Here is a 27,556-nt window from a genome sequence, read left to right as displayed (position 1 = left end):
TAAATGGTTATTATACTTTTTTCAAAACTGTGCTAGTTCTTCCTAGTTTTATAAATCAATCAAAGTTTTCAGAGTCCTGTAGAATCTTATGATGATACATTCCCTGACATTATGTCAATTTCATTATATTTTATTTATTTACATTTTACATCCCACTCTTCCTCCAAGGAGCCCAGAGCGGTGTACTACATACTTAGGTTTCTCTTCACAACAACCCTGTGAAGTAGGTTAGGCTGAGAGAGAAGTGACTGGCCCAGAATCACCCAGCTAGTCTCATGGCTGAATGAAGATTTGAACTCGGGTCTCCCCGGTCCTAGTCCAGCACTCTAACCACTACACCACGCTGGCTCCTGAATTATGAAGCAATTCCTTAGAACTGGGAGAAGCACAAAAACCTATGGGTAGGTTAATACCCTGCTGTAGAAAGGAGTCTATTGCAACTGTTTTGAAGGCTGCAAAATGAATACATAGATTGCTTTATTGTCCTCTCTTAAATAAGCAGGACAATAAGCAGCATGATAGACATAATTATTTGCTGAAGCCATCCTATGTGAGCAAGGATGTCAACTAGCTTGGGTTATGGTTCACCTACACTATGTATTTTATATATTTGTGTACATATGTGCACATTACACGCACACACAGATATACATGTAAACCAGAAAATTAGAATCAGGTGCTAGGTTGCTTACCAGCATTGTACCAAAGGAGTTCGGTGGTAAAAGTTCAACTCTGAAAGGACACTCCTCTGGAGGAAGAAAGAGCTTGGAATGCATTGTCTTCCTCTGTGATGCAGTCTACAGCTGCCAAGGCTTTGTAATACTCATCCTCCCAATCAAGCAATTTTATCTGCCTAAGGGCAAAGCAAACACAAACCACACTGAATGGTGCACCACAATATTAGATGTTTACATTATTCAAGGGTACAAGAGGTGCTTTTTTAAATAGAGGGTGAAACAAAAATAATCCTGTGTTCAATGACTGTAGCTATGGCTGATGAAGAACACAGCTTCCCAAATGGAACCTGGGGGCACAAAAGACCAGTGCTCTAGTGTCTGTGCTGGCTTCCCAAAGTCACGGGCATACTTCAAAGTGTTTACTTTGACTTATGGCACATCTAAATCTCTTATTTTTCAGGTGATCAGCACTCTGGGGGCTCTTCCAGGTGGTGATATAGTCCAGCACAAATTATACGGAAAATAAAATGAGAAATCCACATGACATCCAAGGATGTCATGTAGCCTTCTTAGTATTATCTGCTGGCAATCTGAGGGAATCTGTGAAAAAGCCTCCCCACCAGCCCTAAACTAGAATAAAAGGAATTTGAAATAACACACTTTTAAAATGGATTGCTGTGGATTGCCAGAAGATGGTGCTATTATGTAATGACTTTGTACACTGTGTGGATTTCTCGCTACATTTCCTGTGGTAATTTGCACTGGAGTTGGTTGAAGAGAAAATCTGGAAGAGCTCTCAATTGGGGCACTAATCATACACAATCTTCAGGTTCAGAGAAACGGAAGGGTTCAAATCCCCATTCTGATTACTGCTAGATCCCATGGACTAGCAGGATCAGCACAGGGGGGGGGATTCTCTATAGGCTTATTTATTTATTTATTTATTTATTTATTCTATTTTAGCAATAGCAATGGTAGCTCAAGATCCGTATAAGATTAAGTACCTCATTTTTAGAACTTGTCTATTATGCTTGCCTTTGTCTCTCCCCTTTCCATTTTGCTTAATATCCAGGTTGATAAAGAGTTTTGAAGAATTTGAAATTTGGTTGCAATGTGATATTTTAGTTAATCTTAATAAATGTTTGTATTACCCTACTTTGGGTTTTGGATTTTTCTCTTTTTAACAAGGTACTACTTTCTGTTTCAGGACAGTTTCCTGCTACCATGATGATTGCACTTGTACATATGGCAAACATAGCATCAAAATCTTTTATTAGGAGTACCTTTTTAGATTTGTGTCAAAATTTGCATAGGAAAAGATACTGTGGTGAGTAAAATCATTATTTGTGCTTCTGACAAATGATGATTAAGATGACCCCATACAATGAGAAGGTTTCACTCACAATGGATGGGAACCCATCACATTCAACTCACAGTAGGTGACATCCAAAGAGACACAAGCTGGTTTCCATTTGCACAATGCAGAGGGGTTTATAGGTGGGGCCAATCCAAACAGAGGTGTGGTTGCTGCCTCCCCGCCCCCAACCCGCTGCAGTCCCTTATGCCTCTCTAACTGCCTGTGTAAGTCAAAAGATTCCCCAGAACAACATGGGATATGATGTGGCAGTGGTGGTGGTGGGGGCTCATTTGGTGTGGGCAGAGACTACTAGAAACTGAAGACTTCCATTTGTGCAAGAGACTGACTGGATCCTGGCACTGATCATCCTGACCTGTGTGGTTTTGAACCTTTGTGTATTGACATCAACAATAACTATGGCCAATAGTAACTGATTACATTGATGGCATGATTATATAAACCATAATTTGAGCAAGATTTGTTTCTTTCTGGACAGTAAGAAAATGAAATAATTTTTATAAATACTGTCAAAAAATAACTAAAGGATCATAGACACAGCTAAAGGAAATTGTAAGCTTCCACCTCCTCCTGTGTAGAGGGTTCCAGATGGCCTCAGAATTATGGCCACTGGGGAAGTGTTATTCCGTGGTCTGGCAATCTGTTCCTTTCCCAGACTCCCACAGGGAACTACTACCTCCAGCTCTCCAAGGGAGTCACAGAGCAACCTCTCCTAGCAGCTCTCCTCCTGGACTGGCCCCACATCATTGGCCAGCTCTGGCTTATATAACCCTTGGTAGGTGGGGCAAGTCTCCTGAGAACTCAGGCCAAGATCTCACATGAGTTGTCCCTGATCCTGTGATGACTCACTGTCTTCAAGCAACAGCGTGCTGCTCTCCTGTGGGGGCCAGGCAGACGCTCCCTAGCCAGGGCAAGCAGCCACCTCTAGGGCTGCATGGCTGGGAGGGACCGGCAATGGCCACACTGGGAGGGTAGGTTCCTGAGTGCTGGTCTGACCTCTTGCGGTGGCCCGCAGCCCGTTGGGGGATCCCAGATAGAAATCTTAAATTAATGTTCATAGACATGATGTGCTTTGCCTATATTCATCCCAGCACAAGGTTCTCAAGTGAGATATGTCTGAAACATACTTCAGAAGCACATGAACATAAATAATGTGCGTGTATGTGTATTTATACATGTGCATATCCCATCTTTTATAACTATATACAAGGTGACTTACATATAAACAAACAGCAGGGGCAGCCCATTCATGAGGCAAGGTGAAGGGTTGCCTCAGGTGACAAATTATTGGGGCAGACGGGGCGTGCAGTCATTTGGGAGGAAGGAGGGGAGATGGAAGGAGCTCGCCCTCACAGCAGCATTGCTAAAAGGCGGAACGTTCCCTTTGACCCACTACTACCCTCCTCATGGCAGCTGCTGCTGCCCCATTGCTTGTGTGGCATTTTAAAGGTAAAGGGGGGACTTTCCCCTTTCCCCACAGCCACTGCTTTGTGGCCTTCACTCACCTTATTCCACTGCGCACAGTTGCAGTTTTTAAAGAGTACTTCCAATAAACGGAAGTACTTTTTCACACAACGCATAATCAACTTGTGGAATTCTCTGCCACAAGATGTGGTGACAGCCAGCAACCAGGACGACTTTAAGAGGGGTTTGGATAACTTCATGAAGGAGAGGTCTGTCAATGGTTACTAGTAGGAGGGCTGTGGGCCACCTCCAGCCTAAAAGGCAGGATGCCTCTGAACACCAGTTGCAGGGGAGTAACAGCAGGTGAGAGGGCACACCCTCAACTCCTGCCTGTGGCTTCCAGCTGCATCTGGTGGGCCACTGTGCGAAATAGGATGCTGGACTAGATGGGCTTCCTTGGGCCTGATCCAGCAGGGCTGTTCTTATGTTGTAAGGAGAAAAGGGGGGGGGCTTTCTCCCTCCACCCCTACCCTCGCTGCAGTGGTGGGGGCAGCAAATCCTTGGCCGCCTAAGGGTGGCAAAAGGCTTAATCCACCCCTGACCAGGCACCCTCCTTTTCAGAGCTATTCCTCAGCTAAAAAGGCCTTCTCCTGGGTGGGTGGGTGGTACCTGCCTCCCTCTATTATCGGAGACAGTGGTGGGACCTGAAGGATGGATTCTTTAGCAGAATGAAGGACCTGAGCAGGTTCATATTGGAGTGGGAGGATGCAATCCCAGAGATATTCAGGTCCTAAAGCATTGTTTTACTTGGGATGACTTCTGAAGGTCCTCCAGGTTAAGTCTGTGAGATGTATTTAATAACATCTATCATCACCACAACACTATTGGATCAGGGTTGTAGCATTCTTTAAAGCCAACAGTGGCTGCCTGATCTGGGCACTTAGGAAATCAAGCTTCATAAGTAAGTGACAATTTACCAAGGATGAATGAGCAAGGACTGCCTTTTCCCATTAAAACAAACCTCAAACCATTTTTCCTTTCTCTTCCCCCTTCAACTGGCCCACACTATGGACCATCTACATGGCTATCGCTCATGCTGTGCCTGCACTCACTGTCTGCAGGCATCTGCTTTCAGGACACTCAAGCTGTACCAAATCCCTTATGAAATAAACAGAGGAAAAGGAAAACTTTGCTTGAATTCTGTTGAGAGCAATCGTTTCTTTTCTTTTTCCCCTCGCAAGAGACAGTTCTCATCATGTTTGTACAGACAACACTAGATGCAAGTTTTCTATTTGGTTCTGTAGAAAATGCCCAAAGTTGCTCGACAGAGATAGGCTTGCTGTTTATTTTTAGAAATCTCTCTAGAAAGTTTTTGCATTTTCTGTAATATCACAAAGGACTTCTTCTGTTTACTGTTGCTTAGAACTAAGAAGATAGATATTTACCCAAGTTTTCTTGGCTTCCTCTTGCTCCCTTGATATTCTAGAGTTCCCTGTGGAGAGGGCCAAGAACACACAGTCAAAGCAAAGCAGCAAGTCGTTAATTTTTAATTCAAAGTGATTTTGTGTTGAATGCAAGCAGATGCTGATAATATCAGAAGTCACAGCATAATTTTTTTGATCAAAGGGCTCAAGCGAGCCTGATGAAGCATGCATCTTGCTCGTCTTTGATAAACCACATCAATTATTCACCGTGAAGGCAGACATCCTGACATGAAAGCAACAGATAAAGAGCATAAGCACATGTTCAAGACGAGAGCTGAAGAACGTCAAGGGCTGGGTGTGTGTGTGTGTGAGAGAAATTGGATGGGGGTGGGGCTGGAGGGGTTGGAACAGGTATTAATAACAAAATTATTAACTGGAAACAAAGCCAGTAAAACTGCTTTATTGCCACTTTGAACTCACATTTAACTGGTTATAATACATGTTGTCCTCGGGGCTATTCAGCATTTTGGGCTGCTGACATCTTCGACGGGGCGTTTTCAGCTTCTGTTCAAGACAGTTTTCCGAACCTGCAAGAAGATAACACAGTTGAGATCTCAGCCATGCCAGGTGTTGCTAGACACCCTTTAAGAGGTGACTCTCATATATTTTGCAATGTGAGAGCAACTGTACCTATCTAGCCCCAGCACAGCATTTTCCCACTGAGTGCTGCTGGTGTCTACTTTGTGATTTCTTTCTCTTAAAAAAAACCAAACAGATTGTGAGCTCTTTTGGAACAGGGAACCATCTTATTTCTTTTTCTATGCCAGATGCTTTGTGAACTTTTTTGTTTGTTTGTTAAAAAGCGGTATATAAATATTCATAATTATACATTGTCTTAGCATATTGTAGAATCAAAATAATTCTCTTTTCTGTCCTAATAATTCCTGGATATATTAGCCAACCAGTGCCATTTTAACCAGGCACTTAGAAACTTGCGCTTGGGATGAAACTGAGTGGAAACTTCATTTTCTGTCTCATACTTTATTTATAACATATATATTTCTTTGACTATCGAGGTAACTAGTTACGGATATAACTGCTAATTAAGGATGTGGAACTGTCATGGTCCCCTCTGCCCACCAATATACAAATACAAAGAAGGCATGAACCCATAACTTAATTCGGTTCTTCTAGTGAACATATGAACACTTTCAAAATTTTAGAAGAATACTAAAACGTATTCTCTGGAGAAGTTCGCACATATGCACTCCAGCTTCAGGCTGTGGGTTCACTAGAAGAGTAACCCTATATATTCTACACCTTTAAAGCTAGCTAGCTGCAGCAAAATAAATATATAATTATTTATATATAACCTATGCTGATAGAACATAGGTTAATTAGAGGAGGGGAGGATTGCGTAGGGCACTTCAATAACTGGCAGCTCATAAGAACAGTATATAAGAGTTCCCTTGCTGGATCAGATGAAGCTCCTTCTGGTCTGGAATTTTAAGTGCATAAGCAAGGCGTGATGGTATTGGCAGCATAGTTTGTTCCCAAAGATATACTGCCTCTGAACATGGTGCATACAAAGTTGCCTTATACTGAGTCAGACCATTGGTTCATCTAGCTCAGCATTGTCTATTCTGACTTGCAGTGGCTCTTGAGGTTTCAGATGGAAGTCTTTCCCATCCTGGAGACACCAAGGATTTGAACCTGGGACCTTCTGCATGCAAAACAGATGCTGTACCACTGAGCCACAACCCCATTTCTCTAGGTCCCATTTTTGTTATCATGGCCCATAGCAACTGAGATACCTGCCCTCTTTCCTCTCATTAAAACCAACATCATAGTCACATTGTAAGGTGCTTGAGTCAATTTCGTCACCAATGTAGACTAAAGTTAACACATCAGAGAAATAAGAACATAAGAAAAGTCCTCCTGGGTCAGGTCTCTCTACAGGAGTATCTTGTTTCCTGCTGGGAAGCATGCCTCTGGGAAGCGCACAGACAGAAGATGTTGTTGCTCCCCTAAAATTGGAGGTTACGTATAGCCTTCCAGATTAGTAGTAGCCATAGGTTGCTGCCCTATTCAGTCAAAACAATGGCCAACCTAGTTCAATATTGTCTGTACTGAGTGACAGTGACTCTCCAGGGTTTCAGACAGAGGAGGAGATGCTGGTGATTGAAACTGGGACTTTCTGCATGCCAAGGATATGCTCTTCCACTGAGCCACAGGCTGATCCCAAATCTGTTGAGATTGGGTGTTTTTACTGATGTAGAACGTTTGATCTCTCCAGACTGGGATCATTTTATACAGATGCCTCAGCATATGGAATGTATGTGATACAGCCATATTGTTAAGATTTTGTCATCTCAAAAATAAGGTGTGAATTGGTTAAAGTGCCCAGGAGTCCCATAAAATGGTTCCATAAAAAGGTTATGAAGTTTCAGCAAAATGTCACCAGTGTAACATGAGGGGCATTCCAAAAAAACCCATCCGACACACATTTAGTACCTAAGCTGGTTCTCATTTGACCATCTGGAAAGTAAGCTTTGTAATGGTTGTTTGAGGATAATTCTAGTTTAAGGGTTTCCTTGACAGGCGTGGAGAAAGCTGACTAAAGCTGAGAAATCTCTGGGTCTGTCAGCCTGTTAGGATCAATTCTGGTTTCAAAGAACGAACTTGTGTATGCTTTGAGTATACGTCTTAAAGTCACCTTGCCAAGCAATTCCACCGCTGCCACAGGTTGGGCCCGTTATATACGTTGTTGGGGTTAATGGGAGATGAATTGAGATTGTACATGAATACTGGCTCTGAAATATTTGTCGTATTTGTATCTGTCTCTGTCTATCATATTCACTGCATCTGTTGACAAGACTTTTGCCACAGAGCTTTTTGTAGTTTTGCTACCACAGACTTGGACCAAACTTGACATGAGATCTTCCAATGTTATTTTTTATGTCAAAGCAGCCTAAAGGGGCTGCTAATTTGATTGGGAGAAGTGATGCTGATGGAAGGAGTGTTTAATAGTCTCCTCCTACATGGTTTCCCATGCTAAATAATACTTCAGAGCTACTATTAGCTCCACAGAGGGTGACAGACAGATATAGTGGGTTGCCACATGATTACAGTTTTAAGCAGTATCCATGAGGTGGCCATTTTGCATGAAGCTGGTCTTTAGTGGTTGTGGGGCACAGAAGCCAGTTGTAGCACAGAATGTAGATGACGGCTGACATTCTGACTAATTTTACTCAAAGAAGTCCCATTGAAATTAAAAGGGCAAGTTAAGCATGCCTGACTTGTCATTTTAAATTCAATGGGTTTTCCTTAGTAAATTTAGTTAGGATGTCATCCTATACTGATGATAATATTTACTTGTTAAGTACCTGTACATAACTACATACCCTAAAATGGTAAAAGAAAAAACAGAACCCTGCACACAGGCTGTCTCTTGTGAAATAGGGGGGGACGACTTAACTTGTTTGTTTATTTTATACCACATTTCAACCAAAAAAAGTTCACAAATTTGTTTTACATAGCAAAGGAATAAGAAGATGGCTCCTCATTCCTAATGTTCTGTTAATTGTACTCAGTTTACTTCCCACCAAGAGGTATATCAACTATATGCACAGTTCTCCTCCAGTATTCTGATTTATTGAAGCCTTGTGCTAGCTTTCCAGCCTGATACAATCACTTCTCCGTAGTTCCCGGGTGGTCCACAGCTTGCATCCTCCAAAGGAAATGCCCTTTCGCTGAGCCCATTTGTCTTCCTTTTGTAAGTAGCCCTAAATATGACTAGTAAGGAAAATCTGGTAGCATTTATCACAGACAACCATATCTAGAGGAAACCATATTAACATGTGCTCTCTGCTGTGTCATTAAACAGATATTGAAAATCATTTTCATATGTGTTAATCTGCCAACAAAATTAAGGTTACTGATAGGTCAAGTCATGTGCTTGCCTACGTGCTTGTGAGTGTGTGTGCAAGTGTAAAGAATAATTTTTGCTGGAGTAAAGATGCCTTAGGTAATCTATGATTATATGAAAAATCATAGAAAAACACACCTCTTCACCTAGTTACTTTTTTATAAATAATGACTGACATCCAGACTAGAACTGAGCTAGTTCAGCAGTGCCTGACATTCATACTAATGCTGTGCCACTGCAAGTGAGGCGAAGGGTGATTTTCTTTTATATCCCCTTCCTTCTGTAGCTCTCTGTACCTCCTGAAAATATGTCCTTGAGGATTGTGTGATCCCCAGGGACATATTTTTGGGAGGCACAGGGCTGTGTGAGTCTCAGCGACACATTTTTGGGAGGCTTTAGAGGAAAAGGGAGATAAATAATCACCCCTCTCCTTCATGTGGTGGCACAGTGTTAGTCAGTAAAAAGTATATTCCATCTTTCTGCGGAAGAGTATTCAAAGTCATGCGTGACAAATAAAAATGCAATCAATTAAAAAAAACCCAACCCATTTAAAAAAAAAAAATCCAAGACAATCAACATAAGACCAGTAGGGCACCATAAAAGAGTGAACTCAATAGAGCCAAGAAGCAGATGTAATAAAAACAAAAACCAGTAACAACGCTAGAATCAAACCAGTTAGTTTTATCAATTCTCCTACACATGGAGAAAGAAGGGGTCAGGTGGGCCCATTGAGGGAGGGAGCGGCACAACCTGGGTGAGCCCAGAACCAGATCCTGGAGCTCCTAAGCCTAGTCAGCCCTTCACATCGACCCAGTTTGGCTCCTTTGCTCAGGCGAGAGCCCTGGAGGAGTGTGAGACCTAGGACAAATCAGCCAGTGCAGGGTCCCTTTCCAGTTAATTTTAATGGCAGTAACAAGAGCATGGTCCAGGCAGTTGTCCTTCCTGCCCTGCTCGAAGGACAACCCTGTCTTTGCTCCCACACCTTCAACTACATACCCTGCTGCATATCCTGTATGTGCTCACTCCCTTCCAGATGCCTAACAACTTGGTTTCACATAGTGCTTAGACCTAGACCCACTGGGCTTAGCTGCCCATTCTTCACCTGTCTATATAGGAGGACCCTATTCATGTGGGTGGGTGCTCCTGGATTGCAGAACCACAATGCAGTACAACACTGTATTTTCTGTTGCAGCAGTAAAATAGTTTGCATCACCTGCTGTAGCTGCTGCTAGGCCTCTACAATTATTTGGCTTCAAATAACCAAAGCCAAACAATGCACATAGCTGTGCTGGTGCAACACAGAGGTGAGCACTGCCAATGTGCATTTCCATGTAAGTCCACGAGCCAGGCCCACAAATAGGTTCCATCGGTTCCATTTGGTGTGGGTGGGAGACACACCCATTGGGCTTCTGATCTCTTGGCCTTTTTTAGGCTGGGCTGCAGCCAGAGGCAGCCCAGAAAGGTGACTGGAAGGCTGCTGCAGGGAAAGGAGTTCTTATCTGGCTTCTATGCTCCACTTTCCCCTGGGTGGGAAAAAGGTCTGGCCAAGGCATTTTTCTGTGTTCTTTTCCTCCTCTTTGTAGCCTGTTTTGTTAATGGGGGCTGAACTCACTCTAATTGTGTGTTTATATTCTGCACCTGGCCAAACTGCCTGATTGGTGTAGGTGACACACCTATTGGGCTCCTGATCTCTTGGCCTTTATTGGGGTGGGCTGCAGCCAGAGGTGCAGCCACTGGCGCAGGCCGTCTGGAGGTGGCCACTAAAAGGGACCGGCCTTTGAGGGTGGGTCTGAGGGCTGGGGCCAACTTATTGCCTTGGACCACTGGAAGGAAGACTTTATTGTTGCCTAGTACTTTGTTAGGTCTGGTACAGGTATGTGTCATGGGTTGAACAGAGATGGGGAGGTGGGGTATGACCCTGGGGCAGCTATACCAGTGGTGGTGGTGAATCGACAAAGATATGGCATTGGTAGGCCAGCGGGCTGTTATAAGGGAAGGGAATGCAGAAATTAAATTGGTGTTTTCTCTTCCAGCAGGCCTACCACCTCTTTGATTTTGGAAAGCAATGCCACCCACCCACAGAACCTCACCTTATTACTCTGTAATGCCAGGTCAGTTCAAAATAAATCTGAGGTAGTCCATGACTTGATTATGGATGAAGGAGCTGACATGGTATGTATTATGGAGACCTGGTCGAGAGAGGCTAGTGGTCCGGTTTGGTCCCAGCTTCTCCCAGAGGGTTACATCATGGTAGAGCAAGTGAGAAGATATGGTCAGGGAGGTGGGGTGGCTGTGATCTATAAGAATACAATTTCCCTTACCAGGATCCCTGTCAGGGATTTGGCCTATACTGAATGTGTGTACCTAAGCCTAGGGGCCAGGGATCAACTGGGACTTACTGATCACCTGCTGCCCAGTGGAGTTTCTAACTGACGGACCTGGTTGCTGAGTTGGCATTGGCCAGGTTGTTGTTGGTGGGGGACTTTAATGTTCATTCTGGGGCCGGTTTGTCAGGGGCAGCTCAAGAGTTCATAGCGACCATGATGACTGCGGGCCTATACCAGTTGGTCTCTGATCCAACACATGATGCTGGTCACACACTTGATTTGGTCCTTTGCTCTGATCAGGGTTGTGTTCCATGAGTGGGGAGCCCTGTCATCTTCCCACTGTCATGGACGGATCACCATCTGGTTAAGGCAGAACTTACAGCCACAACCCGCCTCTGTAGGGCCTATTAGATTGGTCTGCCCGAGGAGGTTATTGGATTCAATAGGATTCCAAGAAGCCTTGGAAGGGTTTAGGGTTGGCTCTGCTAATGATTCTGTTGATGCTCCGGTACATAATGGAATAATGAACTTACTAGAGCAGTAGACACAATAGCTCCTAAGCATCCTCTCCGATTTGCCAAAGACAGCCCCATGGTATTTAGATGAGTTACAGGAGCTGAAGCGTTGAGGTAGTCGATTAGAGAGCAAGCAGAGGAAGACTTGGCATGAGTCTGATTGGGCACAACACAGAGCACATTTGAAGACTTATGCTCTGGCAGTGTGGGCAGAAAAGACACAATTCTTTTTTGCCCGCATTGCTTCTGCAAATTCACGTCCAGCTGTGTTGTCTAGGGTTGTGAGGGGGCTAGTATGTACCCCTTGAAATTAAATTTAGAAACATCTGTCACTTGCTGTGACATTTTTAACCACTTTTTTGCAGATAAAACATCTCAGATTCGGGCCAAGCTGGATTCCACAGTTACTGCAGAGTCTATTGTGGAGGTGTACAGCAACTCCTCTCAAGGGGTTAGATTGGATCATTTTCAGTTTGTGACTCCTGAGGAAGTGGACAAACTGGTTCGGACTGTGCATCCTACAGCCTGTTCTCTTGACCCTTGCCCAACTTGGCTTATCTCATCTGAATATCATATTATCAGAGAGGGTCTAGTAAATATTTATAAATGCTTCTCTGAGGGAGGGCACGATGCCTCCTTGACTTAAGAGGGCCGTTAGACCAGTTTTGAAGAAAACTACACTGGATCCCTCAGGGTTAACTAATTACAGACCTGTTTCCAATCTACCATGGTTGGAAAAGCTGATTGAGTGGATGGTGGCCTCTCAACTCTAGTAAGTTTTGGATGATGCAGACTATCTGGATCCATTTCAAACTGGCTTTCGTGTGGGCTATGGGGTTGAGGCTGCCTTGGTTGGCCTGATGGATGATCTCTAACTGGCCATCGACAAAGGAAGTGTAACTGTGCTGATCCTTTTGGATCTCTTTGAGGCTTTCGATACCATCGACCATGGTATCCTTCTGGACCATCTGAGGGAGTTGGGATTGGGTGGCACTGTTTTACAGTGGTTCCTCTCCTACCTCTCTGGGAGATTCCAGATGGTGTTGCTTGGACTGTTGTTCCACTAAGCGAGAACTGAAGTGTAGAGTTCCACAAGGCTCCATACTGTCTCCAATGCTCTATAACATCTATATGAAATTGCTAGGAAAGATCATCAGGAGGTTTGGTGCTGGGTGTTATCAATATGCTGATGACACCCAGATCTACTTCTCCATGCCGACTTCATCAGAAAATGGCATACCTTCCCTAAATGCCTGCTTGGAGGTAGTCATGGGCTGCATGAGGGATAACAAAATGAAGTTGAATCCAAATAAGACGGAGGTACTGACTGCGAGGGGCCAGGACCCAAGAGATGGTTTAGATCTGCCTGTTCTGGTTGGGGTAACACTCCCCCTGAAAGATCAGGTACGCAGCTTGGGAGTGTTCCTGGACTCAAAGCTCTCCCTGGTTTCTCAGGTTGAGGCGGTAGCCAAGAGCGCTTTTTATCATCTTTGGCTGATACGTCAGCTATGTCCTTTTCTAGAGGCGAATGACCTCAAAACAGTGGTACATATGTTGGTAACCACCAGGCTTGACTACTGTGATGTACTCTATGTGGGGCTGCCTTTTTACGTAGTCCAGAAACAATTGGTACAAAATGTGGGAGCCAGATTGGTCTGTGGGACAACATGAAGGCACCACATAACACCAGTTTTGAAAGAACTGCACTGGCTGCCAATATGTTTCCAGGTGAAATACAAAGTGCTGGTTCTTACCTATAAAGCCCTTAATGGCTTAGTTCCAGGCTATTTAAAAGAGCACCTCCTTTGTCATAAACTCTGCCGCCTCTTACAATCCTCTGGAGAGGTCCGGTTATGGATGCCACAGGCTCATTTGGTGGAGACTCATGACTGGGCTTTCTCTGTGGCTGCCCCAGGGCTTTGGAATATGCTCCCTACTGAAATAAGAGCATCTCCTTTTCTGTTTGTTTTCAGGAAGAACCTCAAGACTCTTCTGTTTTTACAGGCTTTTAATTAGAATTTTAATAATTTTAAAATTTGTTTTAATATCTATTTTATTCTATTGTCTTTTTATGTATTTTAATTTGTAAATTTTAAAATATTTTAAATTTTGTACAATGCCTTGAGATGTGCATGTCAAGCGGTATAGAAATATGATAAATAAATAAATAAATCTCAGCAAACAAACACTCATCATGATTTTTGGCAATGTGTGCCCCTGCATTTACAGCTGTCTCTGAATTACCACCCCCTTCTTTATTCCTACCCCCAGATAATTATGGAAAAGTTGCAGTCATTTTTGCACAGAGGAAAGGGTTAGGGTAACAATGAACAAATTGCTGTACTCTCTCCATGCAGTAAAGGTGGATCTCGTTATTCACAGGGGTTCTGTTTCCCCCAATTTCTGTGGATAATGAAACTGCAGATAATGAGTCATTGAGTGAATGAGAACTGGGGGGTTGGTTTCCTGGAGGTGAAAAACTATGATAAAGGGCATGAAAAGGTGAAAATTAGAGCAGTAAAGTACTGTACCATGCTCTGCAGGTCTCCAGCTGTCCAATGATGCCCCAACAAACCCCCAATTTTGGGAATGCCCCATGAAAAATCATGGTAAAAACATTTTTTTAAACAGAAGAGCCACAAAATGGTGTGATTGAACATGATTGAATTTAATGTGATGTAATCACAAACTAATGGGGTGGGGTAGACAATGGTGTCTTTAAGCAAAATGGTGGCCAGAAATGACCTTGGAGGTCAATTCTGGCCACCTAGGAACCGCAAATATTAACCCTTTGTTTTACCGCATATACCGAGGTCGGGCACACATGGCCTGACTGCAGATATGTGAAGCTGTGGGTGCCAGGGTTATGTATAGCGAGGTCCACCTGTAATCTTTGGAAGATACTGTATTCCTGTCAGTTTTTATTTCCATTCCCCTGACAATATTGATACAATTTTATAGTAGTTTTTGTGTTTATAAAACTTTTTATAGCTTTTAAAACATTATTGCAAACTTGGCTGCTGAAGGTCTGATGGTAAGGACAATAAAAGCTTAACACCACATTGAAAGCTGAAAGTATTTCAATGCTATCACTTATTTTCCATCTCTAGGGGTTTAGACCTTGACAAAATCACAGACTAACGTGATTGAATTTAATGTGATGTAATCACAAACTAATGGGGTGGGGTAGACAAACGTGCCCTGCCCGCCGATAGTACCAACCACCCCAGCTAGCTTATGTACTAGCAAGGTCCGGCTCTCAAATCAACTGCTTACCAGTTCCAAGGGCCCCTTAACGAGAACAGAGCCCTGCTGTATTTCAGCACCATCTTGGAAGTTGTGAAGGGAACATTGGGAAGTGTAGTCCTTTCCCCACTGGGTCCATTGACTTTATAAATTCTTGAATCATAATGTTGCACCCACAAGCACCTACTTGCTACAAACTCCTAAAACAGAAAGGGGAGGAAGCTTGCACTTCCTTGCATCTTATTTTGACCTAGTAATTAAAGGAGAGCTACAATACCACTTCCCACAAGATATTTTTTCCAAAAAGAGTTACATGCTACCTTGCTTGCCACAGGCAACCCAAGACAACAAGCAAAAATCAGGGGTATGAAATAAGGAGGAAGAACAAAGAGTACTTTGGCATCTTAACAGGTTTATCAAATTGATAAAACCATTTATTAAGGCTAATACACCAGACTTTTAAATGCACCAAAGAAATCACCTTACATTAGGGATGTACAGAACATTTTGAGCTCAGAATGGCCTGCCTTGAAACGGGCCGTTTGGAGTGTTCTGAGCTGAAATGGAACATCCTTCCAATGAAAGGCTCGTTCCATAAGAACAACTGCCTTGACCAGTTATTCTGACGGAACGTTCCAAGCAATTGTGTTCCATTCCACAGAACACAAATGCCTGGAATGTTCCATCGGAACAACTGGTCGAGCCGGTTGTTCCAATGGAATGAGCCCTTCATACGAAGGGTGCTCTATTTTGGTTTGGAACACTCTAAATGGCTCATTTTGAGGCAGGCTGTTCTGAGCTCAAAACACTCTGCACATCCCTACCTTAAATCTAAAATATACAACATATAGCTAAGATAAAGCAAGAACCAAGGAACCCACAAAGTAAAAACCTAACAAGCTTGCTTCACTGGTTGCTTTCTAATCTCTGCCACTACCAGGAACTTTGCTACCTTCAACATGATCCAATGGACCTTATTTGCTAACAAATAGTGTGTACAGAAGCTGGCAGATCTGCCAGGAAAAACAGACAGAAGAGAAACTAATACTGTTTTAAGAGATTTATTGTGGCACAAGCTTTTGTGGAGTAGAACCCATTTTGTCAGATACCTTACATGTTATCCTGAAAAAGCAAACACACCCCCTGTAAACGGTGGCACTAAAAGGCCTTGAAATGCCAGAGATATGGTATGCCTACCACATATGGATGCAAACTGCAAATGTAAACAAGATAAGAATAGCAACCATTCCCAACAGCAGTAACTGATAATACAATTTTCCTAGCTTTGAGATGCTAATTTAATACTCTACCCACAAAAGGTCGGACATCTGTCATATCTTGGCCGTATATACATAGCCTTTCTCCCAACACATGACACCCACTACTATAGATATAAAAGGAAAGGAAAGGTTGTACCATGGAGTCAGTATCGACTCCTGGCGACCACAGAGACATGTGGTTTTCTTGGTAGAATACAGGATGGGTTTACCATTGCTGCCCCCTGCGCAGTGTGAGATGATGCCTTTCAGCATCTTCCTAGATCGCTGCTGCCTGATATAGGAGTTTCCCATATTCTGGGAAACATACCAGTGGGGATTCGAACCAGGAAAATTGAGCTATTTCTTTCAGAAGTCAAGGCTACTTCCTGCTGAAAAGGTTGCGCAACAACACTGACCTACAGCTCAACTCTATAAATGTAGTGAAATGACCCATAATGAGACTACTTTGCCCCAAATTTGTCCTTGAACAAAGAGCACTGAAAACAATGCATGTGAACATCCTTAATAGCAATGGTTAGACTTATCAGAGAATGACAGCCTTGTTTGCTGCATCTAGATTCAGGAGATTTCTCTAGATCAGGACTTCCCCACCCTGGGTGGCCAGGTGGTTGCTGGACTACAGTTCCCATCGCCTTCAGCTACAATGGCTCATCATTCCCCACTTCGGGGATGGGGCTGTAGCTCAGTGGTAGAGCATTTGTTGTATATGCAAAATGTGTTTGTTTGTTTAAAATATTATTTATACCTTGCCCCTTCAGTACAATACCGCTTGGAGTGGCTTACAACATTAATAAAAAAGATACAATGTAGGATAAAAAATTAATAATGTTTAAAAGTTAAAAGACCAGGTTAAAACCACAATTAAAATAAGTTTTAAAACTGAAAGCTATCAGTAAAAAGCTAAACACTAAAAAACCTACCAGATAAAAGCAGAGGATAAAATAGCTAAAAGCCTCTCTAAAAAGATGTATCTTCAGTTGTTTCTTAAAAAACACTAAGGGAGGGAGCACAGTGAAGTTCTTCTGGGAAGTCGTTCCAAAATCGAGGGGCCACAACCTAAAAGGCCCTGACTCTAGTCCCCACTAGCCTGATCTCCATTAGTGGCAGGGCCTGAAATGCCGAGTGGACTAGAGGTCCCAGGTTCAATTCCTGGCATCTCCAGGTAAGGTTAGTTAGGAAGGACTCCTGCCTGAAACCTTGGAGAGCCTTTGCCAGTCAGTGTAATTGGATGGACCAATGGCCTGACTCAATATAAGGCAGCTTCCTAAGTGCCTGTTGGAGTTCCAGTGCATCGACCTTTTGTACCAACTATTCTAATGACCATTACGGGACATTGGGAGTAGAGATATTGAATAAGGGTCTCCCTAGCTCTTCTACCTGTCTCTATTCTACCCCTGATATTACTCTTCAGGTATTTCCTGCTGAGCCCCACAATCCTTCCTTTCCTCTTAGAGAGTAGATGGAAATATCTTTCTCTCTCCCCCTACCTATTCAGTATGTAGTTCTATAGATTAGGATTAGGTCTTTCTTTCCAAAGGTATACTTCACCAATAAATCTACTTGGTATTTAGTTCTACAAGACTCTCCATGTGTCTTCTCTAAATAGCTGCAACAACTAAACTCTGCATTCTACTCTGTAACTGGAGTGGGTAGCTTCTTTAGGGCTCTGCTCATTAACTGGGGGATAAAAATTACAACCCCCAACAGTTCCTATCCTGTGTAGGAGGAAATGACACTCCGAAACAGTGGGAAATAGGAATGCCACTGCTCTAAATCCATCCCTTACTTTGCCCTTGGTCACGGGCCCTTTGCAAAATCACCAAAATATCCCTCCATTTTGAAGCCTGTGAATACTGAAGAGGCATTTAAGCTCAGTCCTTAAAGGACTGCATTTGAATACACTTATTTAGTTAGTTAGTTAGTTAGTTTTCTTTCTTCCCAAACTTTTTGTGCTCCCCAAGAGACAATGTATCAATATTTTCACAAGTTTTAAGTTTCTCTTTTTGATTGTAGTTATTTTCCTTCCCTTCTCTTCATATATATTGTAATGGATACATGCAATTTCTTAATAAAATACTGATATGAATTAAAAATGGCGTATTCTCTTTAACAATTTATTGAGGTTTGAAGTCTGGGAAACACTGTATGCTCAAAAAGAAATGCTTTCTTGAGGGAAGACATCTGGATCCTGCACATTAAATTAGCAATTGTGCATTTATTGTGGAATAAACTGGAATGGCCCAACATAACTTCTTGCCCTTCTTCACCAACTTAGCAGCGTACACAAAAGTGCAGTATTTATGCAGAGGGGCAGGCTCACTTCTATTCCATCCCTCAATCCAAGGCAAACCCTGGGTACGTGAAGATGTTATTTAGCCTGTTTCATGCATGCACAAACCCTGCACTGATATTCTAAAACTTCTGGGCAGATTTGCCACATTGAATAGATCAACAGGGGTTTGATATCATTCATGGTTGTGCAATGGCTATAGATTGTACTGACATTTTAACACTAACTCCTGTTGCTCTCCAATGGCTCTACTGATTAGACCTAGAGTTGCCTCTGTTGGAACCATTTGGAGAGTTAAGAAGGGACTGTCCAACTCTGGAGTCTAAAAACATGGGACAACAGTATGGTAAATAAAATGAGAGGTAATCAGCAGGGGCATAGTAAGGCTGGAGTGGGCCTTGCGAGAAAAGTGAAGATAGGTCCCCGCCACTCCCCACCCCACTTCTCTCCCCCGCCCGCCCACCTCATCTTTGCTGCAGAAGAATTATAAGGACATGTTGAAAAGCAAAACATTTTCAGCACATTCTTTCTCTTGCTCCTATGTAAATAATATGCAGTGCATGCAGACACTTTCACATGCACTTGCACATTCTCCTGGCTCAGAAATTTTATATTTATATTTAACATATATACCGACTCCCTACATATTTACCTCCTGGAGGGGGCTCGTCTTTTTGGAAACTGAGATGGGTCCTCTGATCAGGAGCCAACAATGTGCCAGTGAGTTGGGAAGGTTGGAGGGAGAGAGCAAAGAGCAAGTGATTGCCCAGCTAGTGTTCTCCCTCTCAAGGGCCCAGGGGACATCTGTGTCTCCTGCCTTGCTCAATTATAGCTACACCCCTGACATGAGGGGTAACAACGCAGACTGAGATGAGAGACACAGTGAGGGATGATCAGTGACCCTGTAAACATACAATGACCTGAAAAAGGCAATTGTGAGCCCCTTCCTTTTGAATAAACTCTCCCTGGATCCTGTTTCCCCCATCTATTGGTCCATCTATTCTTTCCCTCAGTGGCAAATCTCCCCTTTTTGGGTGCTGTTTGAACAGCTCCAGGCATTCCTAGCTGATACAGGGTTTCTGGATCTATTCCCATTCTGCTTCCAATCTGGGTTTGAGACTGAAATGGCTTTGGTAGCCCTGATGGACAACATGTGCTGGGACAAAGACCAGGGATACATCCCTGTTGCTACTTCTGAAATTGTCAGCAGCTTTCGATCCTATTAACCATGGCATCTGTCTGTGACCTGAAGGCACTAGGCTTCAGGGGCAGGGCCAGATTAACCCATAGGCTAATGTTGTAGTCTTAGCTCTTTATATGTTTAGGCCCTACTTTAGGCTCTCCATTGTGGAATTTAAGCCCTCTATTCCAGTCCTTTCTCATGAGCCTTAGTCCCCTTATTACCATAATTTGTCCTTGTCCAGTGGTTCTACTCATATCTAGCAGGCAGATTCCAGAACGTAGTGCTGAGGGACTGCTGTTCAGCTCCATGTCATATTGATGTTATGAGGCTCCACAAGCTTCCATCTTGTCTCCATACTAATCAAGCACTGGGAGATTATACCTATCCATATTGGGTGCCATCAACAGGCAGACATCACCCAATTCTGTTTCTCCTTGTCATCTAATACAGGTTTAGCTCTGGGTATCCTGGAGGCAGTAATGGGCTTGGTGAATTATTACAGGCTAATAAACTGAAGCTTAAGCCAGATGGATGGAGGTAGTGTTGGTTAATTATTTATCAAACAATAGAAATAGTATTTGACCTATTTGAGCTGGAACTGCACTCCCCCTTAAAGATAAGTCATTGGGAATGCCAATGCTGCCCAATTTGGAATTATTGTAGTGAGCCCACCAGAGTCCTGTTTCCTTAACAATGGCATCTTGAAAATTACAGTACTGTCATAAAGTTTCCAAATTGCAGAAAAGATAGGAACATAGAATTGATTGATTGATTGATTGATTAAGTGCCATCAAGTTGGTGTTGACTCTTAGCGACCACATAGATTGATTCTCTCCAGGATGATCTGTCTTCAAGTTGGCCTTTAAGGTCTTGCAGTGCTGCATTCATTGCTGTCGTAATTGAGCCCATCCACCTTACTGCTGGTCTTCTTCTTCTTCTCTTTCCTTCAGCTTTCCCCAGCATTACAGACTTCTCAAGGGAGCAGGGTTTTCGCATAATGTGTCCGAAGTATGATAGTTTGAGCCTGGGCATTTGTGCCTTGAGTGAAAATTCTGGATATTTTATTTTTATTTTTAAATTTATACCCCGCCTTTCATTAAGAAACCCCCAAGGTGGCTATTGATTGATACTGATATTGGATTGATTTGTTCTATGATCCTATGTTCTATGAACATAGGAAGCTGCCTTATATCCAGACCATTGTTCCATCTAGCTCAGTATTGTCTACACTGACTGGCAGTGGCTCTCCAACCTTTCAGGAGTCTTTCCCAGCCCTACCTGGAGATGTCAGGATTTGAACCCGGGATCTTCTGCATGCAAAGCAGATGCTCTGCCACTGAGATATGGCCCCATCCTCTGTTGCAAGGTATTGCTGCTTACACCTGGAATGTATGTTGACCTCTTTCAAGAAAGCTTCAGAAGCAGGCTAAGGGTAGGACAATTAGATTTTAACAGCACTGATATCTAGCATTGAGTACAGGTTTCAGAAAGGTGCCTTTGCCAATGTTATGAATGACTTCTCACTTAAGGATCTATGGCTTTGCCTAAGTGGGGAGAACTCTGGGTTTGATTCTGTTATTCAATCCTCAAGATACTTCAGAGGATGGTATTAATATGTGGAAGTCCTCAAGAGCTCTACGCTTCAGAGTTCAGACCTGCCATTCCTTCTGAATAATCGAATGTAAAGCAGGGAAGGGAGCAGGATTAGGGAGAGGCTTCTTTTTAAATATTCAGGCAGTAGGAAATTAACAGCATGAGGTAGAGGAACAGCCCAACAAATAAAATGAAAAAGGGCCATTTATAGAATTTCATTAATAATTAAGAAAATAAACAAATAAAAATAAAATACCAACATGACCATAAAGACAACAAATGCATTGCTAGTTTCCAACCTTTAATGTCAGATGGAACATGAAAGTGCAATTCTTAATTATTGGCAAATATTAGCACAGGCTCCTGGGAGCTCATCATAACGTTTCAAGGTCCAAGTTCATGAAAATTTAAGCAATGTTTAAAATCATGTTAATTTGTTCTTTGTTTCTTTTCCTACTAGTCTAATTTATTCCAAAGTACTTTGGTTCTCAAGCTCAGATATATTGATTGTGCCTATGTAATGCACTGTAATAGCCTGGGGAGAAGATTTTTGTGGAGGAAAAAATAAAGCATGTCTTTGTTCTCCTTTGATACTTTATATTTATTTTGATGCTTTTGAGAATTTCCAGTTTCCCTTTGGATTGCATCTCTTCTTTCAAAGTTTCGTTTTCCCTCTTGAAGTCACAGGAAAATGGGTAGATGAAGTGACAAATTCTTATAGTGTACATCTTCTATTTGGGTATTACAATAATTAGGGGATGTTGATCCAAGATGTTGCTTCCAAAGGAAAAACATTTTCTCATCAGTGTGTATGTGCTCTGATTTAAGGGGGAATTAGAAAACAGAACACCACTTTTATGGGCCTAAAAAGCTTCATTCAGAATAAAGGTTGTGGCAAGATGAAAATCAAATTAAGGACCCACAAGTGTGATAATGCTTTGATTTATTTACACAATCAAGATTCAGAAATTATTTTTTGGAGATACCAGACATAACTTCCTTGCGGTTGTTTACTTATCCCAGAAGAAGAAAAGGGCAATTCATTTTACCAGGGTAGCTGGTGCCTTTTCAGCTTCCTCCAATATTAGATTTACCCCCTGAATGTGTACATATGTGTAGAGATGTATATATCAGGCGGTATAGATATATGATAAAATAAATAAATGAATAAACAAATTAAAGGTTCAGAGGCTGTTATCCCACTATAGCCGATAGTGTATGAGCAACCCCTTGATCAAACTTTATCATAGGGTCTATATTATTCTCCAGCTGAGTGATACAAAAGCAAGATTCATGAAATCTAGAAATAAACTTAATTCAAAACCCATCCCATAATCTGAGTCCCTTTCATTTTTAAGGCTAGTTCAATGCTCCAAATATGAATGATCATGTTAGCATTTGGTGAACATGAATATATGAGAATCTTGGTTCTATAAGAAACCTCCTCTTCCATTGTGACTCACAGTAATTTTTAAAACAAGTCGGCTGCACCACCAGAGGGGAGAGCGAGCGAGCAAGTTGGTGTGTCTGTAGTGTAGACACACACAACACAACACACAGTAAGGCTCTACACATGATCAGTGTGTAGAGCCGAAAGGGGTTATGCAGGGAGAGTGGGCTTGACCCACTGTCCCCGCAGACAATCACAGAACCCTCCTCGGGCGGGCAGATGTCCTGCCCAAACAAGTGAAGCCTTCGTTCCGGTGCTCCCACGCCCGGCCGCAGCTCACCCAGCAACTCTGGGGGTTGGGCAAAGGGAAGTGCCACCATGTAGTGCACCCCCCAGAGCCCCAGTAAGGCACTGCGCGAGTGCATTCCTGGGGTCCTCTCTCCCCTCTTGCCTCGTGTGTCCGCTGCAGCTGCAAGCAGCCGCAGAAGACACACAACCAGGAAAACAAGGTTAATGGAGCACTCGCTCCATTAACCTCGTATAAGGGGGAGGGTATTTAGGTGGGCTTGCTGCCGAGTCGCCACCACCAGGAGCCGCGTGGCTCCCGTTGTCGCACATGAGCAGCAGAAACTGGGCTGGGCTCCCTTAGCCTGGTTTCTGCTGCTCATGGGGATCACTTCACTCTCTTTCACTGCATATTCATTTGTATAACAAGTCCACAGTGACAGCTGCCTGCACAAGTATGGCATGTCTACCTCTGAAGCTTCACCAAAGCCTAAGCATGAATGACTTTCAAAAGTGATCCAACATCTTCTGATGTCTGGATTTTAATGCCTGCTCAATAAGAAATGACTGGTTCTCTTCAGAATCAGAAGCAAAGAGACATAAGGCAGTGCAAAGGTATATATATCTTAGAAAGATGAGTGAGCAGTCCAGAGGAAAGCCACAAAAGTAGGATGAACTTGTATTTAGGTTGTCTGGGATATCCTTGGTTGCCCATCTCTGGCAGTAATCAAACTAGGAAGTCTCAACACCTGTTCATTCCAAAGCATTCTACTAGCAGTGGGCTTGCCAGAAGTTTGCCTTTACAAAAAGGAGTGCCTTACTCCAAGACATAGCACCATAAGAAATTGCAACAAATGCCCTTTATTTCAGAACACAAACTCCCTAGCAATCTACAAAGTAGTCCCTTCAGACGGGCAAGTAATCAATATAGAAGAGATACTGCTGGATTTCTTTCAGAAAAGATAGGGCCAAATTACATCTTCTAAATAGGAAAATAATAGAAGGCCTTTACAAATATGATCACTTCCCCAGAAACTAATTCTTGCAGCCCCCTCTCCCCCATCCTCCTATCCTCAACTTCAATGAACAAGAGATAGTTCAGTATTTCCAAAATGAGAGAGAACTTGTGGTGTGTCATGAGAAACAAATGAAGGGCCAACCTAGAAATGGCGTGTAAATCATCACTGGCTCGGATTCACTGCCCCTGCATAAACAGCAAGTGCAGCCCCCCCCCCCCCATTGACTGGTACCATGGAGAAGGGAGGCTTTAACCCTATCCCATGTGGCCGCAATTTAGATCACCCCCCCCACACACAATTTACTCTGGGCGGGAACTTCCATACAAAAAAGGGGGGGTGCACATGCCCAGACCAATGATAGGCTTAAATGGCTCTAAACAAAAGCTCCAGAGATACCTGAAGTTCCCACCCAGAGAATAAGATGCCTACAACATCTTTGCATGTTGTCACTGCTCTGAACTTGCTTCATTTCAACCAGTGTCCAATCAGTTCCTTCTACCTCACCTCTGTACCAGGTGTGACTAGAGCATTCAGCCACTCCCAGTTCAGAGAGACAGAAGAATTACATGTCTTCAGAAAAGGATGTTTTTTGCAACACTATATGAGTAATTGCCCAGGAAGTTTTTCACACCTGGCTTTTAGTTTGCATCTCCTCCGTATACATATTGGCTAAATTTACCCCAAAGTCCCTGCGAGCTATCGGGAAGCACCTCACACACAATTCAGGTTTTTCACTGTGTGTTAGAGTGTAGCCCAATTTCTATCCAGAGTTTAAAAAATGCACTTTTTGCTTTGGTTTTTGGGGGCAACGTCTATGCAGAAAACCTGCGGTAAAGCCTGCTGTCTGGGAAAGCTCCTGGTCTTGCTTACTTTCAATCAGTAGGCATGCCCCGTACAGTGACTCATGCAGAAGGAAAGTCAACAAGCTACCCTGAAGGTGTGCAATTCTTGCTCTTACACTCTCTTAAGAAGGGGCCTCCAGTTTTAATTCAAGGGGGAGAAAGCATGAATTAGCTATCAGAAGTTTGGGAAACATTGACTGAAGTTGTTCACACGACCAGGTGGGTGATGTGGTGGGGAAGGCTGCAGAAGCCTGTCTTCCCCGCAGATGATCACCAAACTGCAGTGCAACTGGGCACGTGATTGATCATCATGCACCCAGATGGTCCACCATTGCCCCAGGGAGTGTGGAGGTGCAGGGGCCAGGATGTGTTGTCCCAGCCCCAGGAAATCCCACAATGCACTGTGCTTCATCAGTGCTTCAGTGCTGGCTGCAAGCAGCCGGCACTGGCAGATGATCAAATAAATGCAGTTAAGGGAGCACTTACTCCCTTAACCCTATTTAAGAGGCGGGCTCCCTAGGCAGGTTTGTCACCGAGGCTCTGCCGGGAACCAATTGGCTCCCAGAGGTTCTCACAGGTAGCCAAGCTTGGGCTTAGCTACCCTAGCCTGGTCTTGGCTGCTTATGAGAACAGTCTCATTGGGTTTCTTGTGCAGGACATTTTTCGGGGGGTGAGGTAGGATTGCCCCAAGCCCTACACATGGAGGTAGGCCGCATCCAAAGTGCAACAGCAGTTCAGTATCTGAAATGATCAGATGGATCATTTTCATTCAAGGCAGTAAAACGAATCAGTTAAAACTATAACTGATCAAGAGTTATTTCAGTGTTTTGTGTTATTACATTGACACAACATGTGGTGGCTGACATACTGTGCAATGTTATGCACATGGTGAAACATAACATTTCTGCTGTTGCCCAGGAGTGCTGTTGCACAATTGCAGAAATTGAGCAGCTGGACTTGTGTGATAGTGTGGCCATTATATAGAATGAACACACAGATGCACATCTCCATTTGAGCCATTTTTGCACCAGCACTCTTGCGCAGCTGCAGGAACATTACGTCCCACCACATGCGTAACTTTGATGGGGTGTTTGTGTCAAATGAACATTCTGCTTCCAGGCCTCTCAGAATCTTAAAAAGACCCTGTTCATCTGTGATGTTTGAGTGTTAAATTAGAAGTTTTCATGACAATGTCTCGAATCATAATGATATATCTGATACCTTTGAAGCAGCTGAAGAAAAGGTTTTTCTTTAATTTTTTTTGGGGGGGGAAACCCATTCCAACTGTTTAATGACTTCAGATTCTCTTCCACAGAGGCCAACTTGAGTATTGTTTACTCAGATGGAGCGTGTTCATAGAGCCAAAGAATGCTAAGGAAATTCATTATAATAGCTGCTTTGATGTCATGTGCATCCCAGAATCTGCAACATACTGCTAAAACTTGGAAAGCTGCCTTTTGTTTATAACCTCTAAACAGAACCATTTGAATACACATGACACACACTCTCTCTCTGAAGGCCCTTGTAACACAAGCCATGCATTTTTCTCCACATGTTTTCATGACTTATGGCTTTCATTTTGGACTCTGTGCAGAACCACATGCTTTACATTACAAAGCACATTAAGCAGATCATCCATTTTTCAAGATGGCGCTGAAAGGCCGTGTCCTCCTCCTCTGTTGCAAAAGACACAATGTTTACTAGGTGTACACCTAAAATGTTTTAAGAGCACACCTAAAGTTGTATAGTGTGAATGTAAAACATCAGACACATTCACAGAGGATAGGCCTATCCCCAGTGTAGCATAGGGACTAAAAGACCAGCAGCACACTCCTGTGCACGTCTATCCAAAATAAAGTAATGTTGAATTCAGTTTGTAGAGGTAGGTGTGCACATGGTTTACAGCCTGAGCTGTGAACCATTAGGTTGCTAGTTCAAATCTCAGTTTTCCCACAAACTCATTTGGTGGCTTAGGCAAGCCATTCCCTCTCTCAGACCTGCCCCCGCCCCCGCCTCCCGGCGGCAATATGGGAATGATAATACTAACCTTACAGAGCTGTTGTAAGGAGCACATCAAGATGAGTGAAATGTTTTGAACACTTGAAAGCACTATACAAACCCTGGGCCGACATCCTAACTAATGCTCCACATATGCAGCCAATGCTGAACACTGCACACATGCATGCCTGCAGTGGCTACACTCACAGTTCAGCAGTGTGGCCGCTCATGTGGGGGAGGCAATTTTCACCAACTCCCCTTCCCCTAGAAGCATGCTGCGCAACCTGAAATTATGTCCCCATGGGTCATGCAACCCTCAGGGACATAATTTTGGATTGCACAGAGTACTTCCAGGGGGATGGGAGATCAATTAAAATTATCCACCACCACCCCTGTTGTTGAAGTGGGAATGCAGCTGTTGTGGGTACACATGTTTTGGCTGCACATGCACAATGTTAGTTAGGATGTTGGCCCTTTTTATTATAATAGCTATAGAAATTTGACCTCTAGATTCAAAGGTAGAATGCCAGTAAACACCAGTGGTTGGGGAGCAGCAGGACCTTTGGCTTGAAGTCCTGCTTAAGGGCTTCCTGGAAGCATCTGACTGGCCACTCCAGAAAGCAGAATGTTAGACTAGACAGACTTTTGGTCCACCAGGACTCTTCCTATGCCTATATGGTTAATGTAGCCAACAGATATCTGAATACACATGTTTTCATATGGCTATACTAATAGCAATAGCAATAGCTATAGGGGGCGTTTCCCTGCATTTGATGTGTT

At 43.2% G+C, this 27,556-nt stretch overlaps 1 protein-coding gene across 16 annotated transcripts in view; it reads right to left on the bottom strand.

Moving 5' to 3' along the window:
• MYO3B (myosin IIIB) overlaps positions 1-27,556 on the bottom strand; it is a 523,310-nt gene that overhangs the window by 29,369 nt on the left and 466,385 nt on the right. For all 16 annotated transcript variants that reach the window (XM_053283475.1, XM_053283469.1, XM_053283482.1 and 13 more), the window contains 3 exons: positions 5,361-5,467; positions 4,902-4,948; positions 693-853 (listed from right to left, as the gene is read on the bottom strand). In XM_053283475.1, coding sequence (XP_053139450.1) covers positions 727-853; positions 4,902-4,948; positions 5,361-5,467 — 281 coding nt within the window. In that variant the 3' untranslated portion in view covers positions 693-726. The remainder of the gene's footprint in view (positions 1-692; positions 854-4,901; positions 4,949-5,360; positions 5,468-27,556) is intronic.

Source organism: Hemicordylus capensis, chromosome 1 (assembly GCF_027244095.1).
Source record: "Hemicordylus capensis ecotype Gifberg chromosome 1, rHemCap1.1.pri, whole genome shotgun sequence".
Lineage (NCBI taxonomy): Eukaryota > Metazoa > Chordata > Lepidosauria > Squamata > Cordylidae > Hemicordylus > Hemicordylus capensis.
The sequence above is the reverse complement of the archived record's forward strand: the minus strand, read 5'-3'. Positions and strand labels throughout refer to the sequence as shown.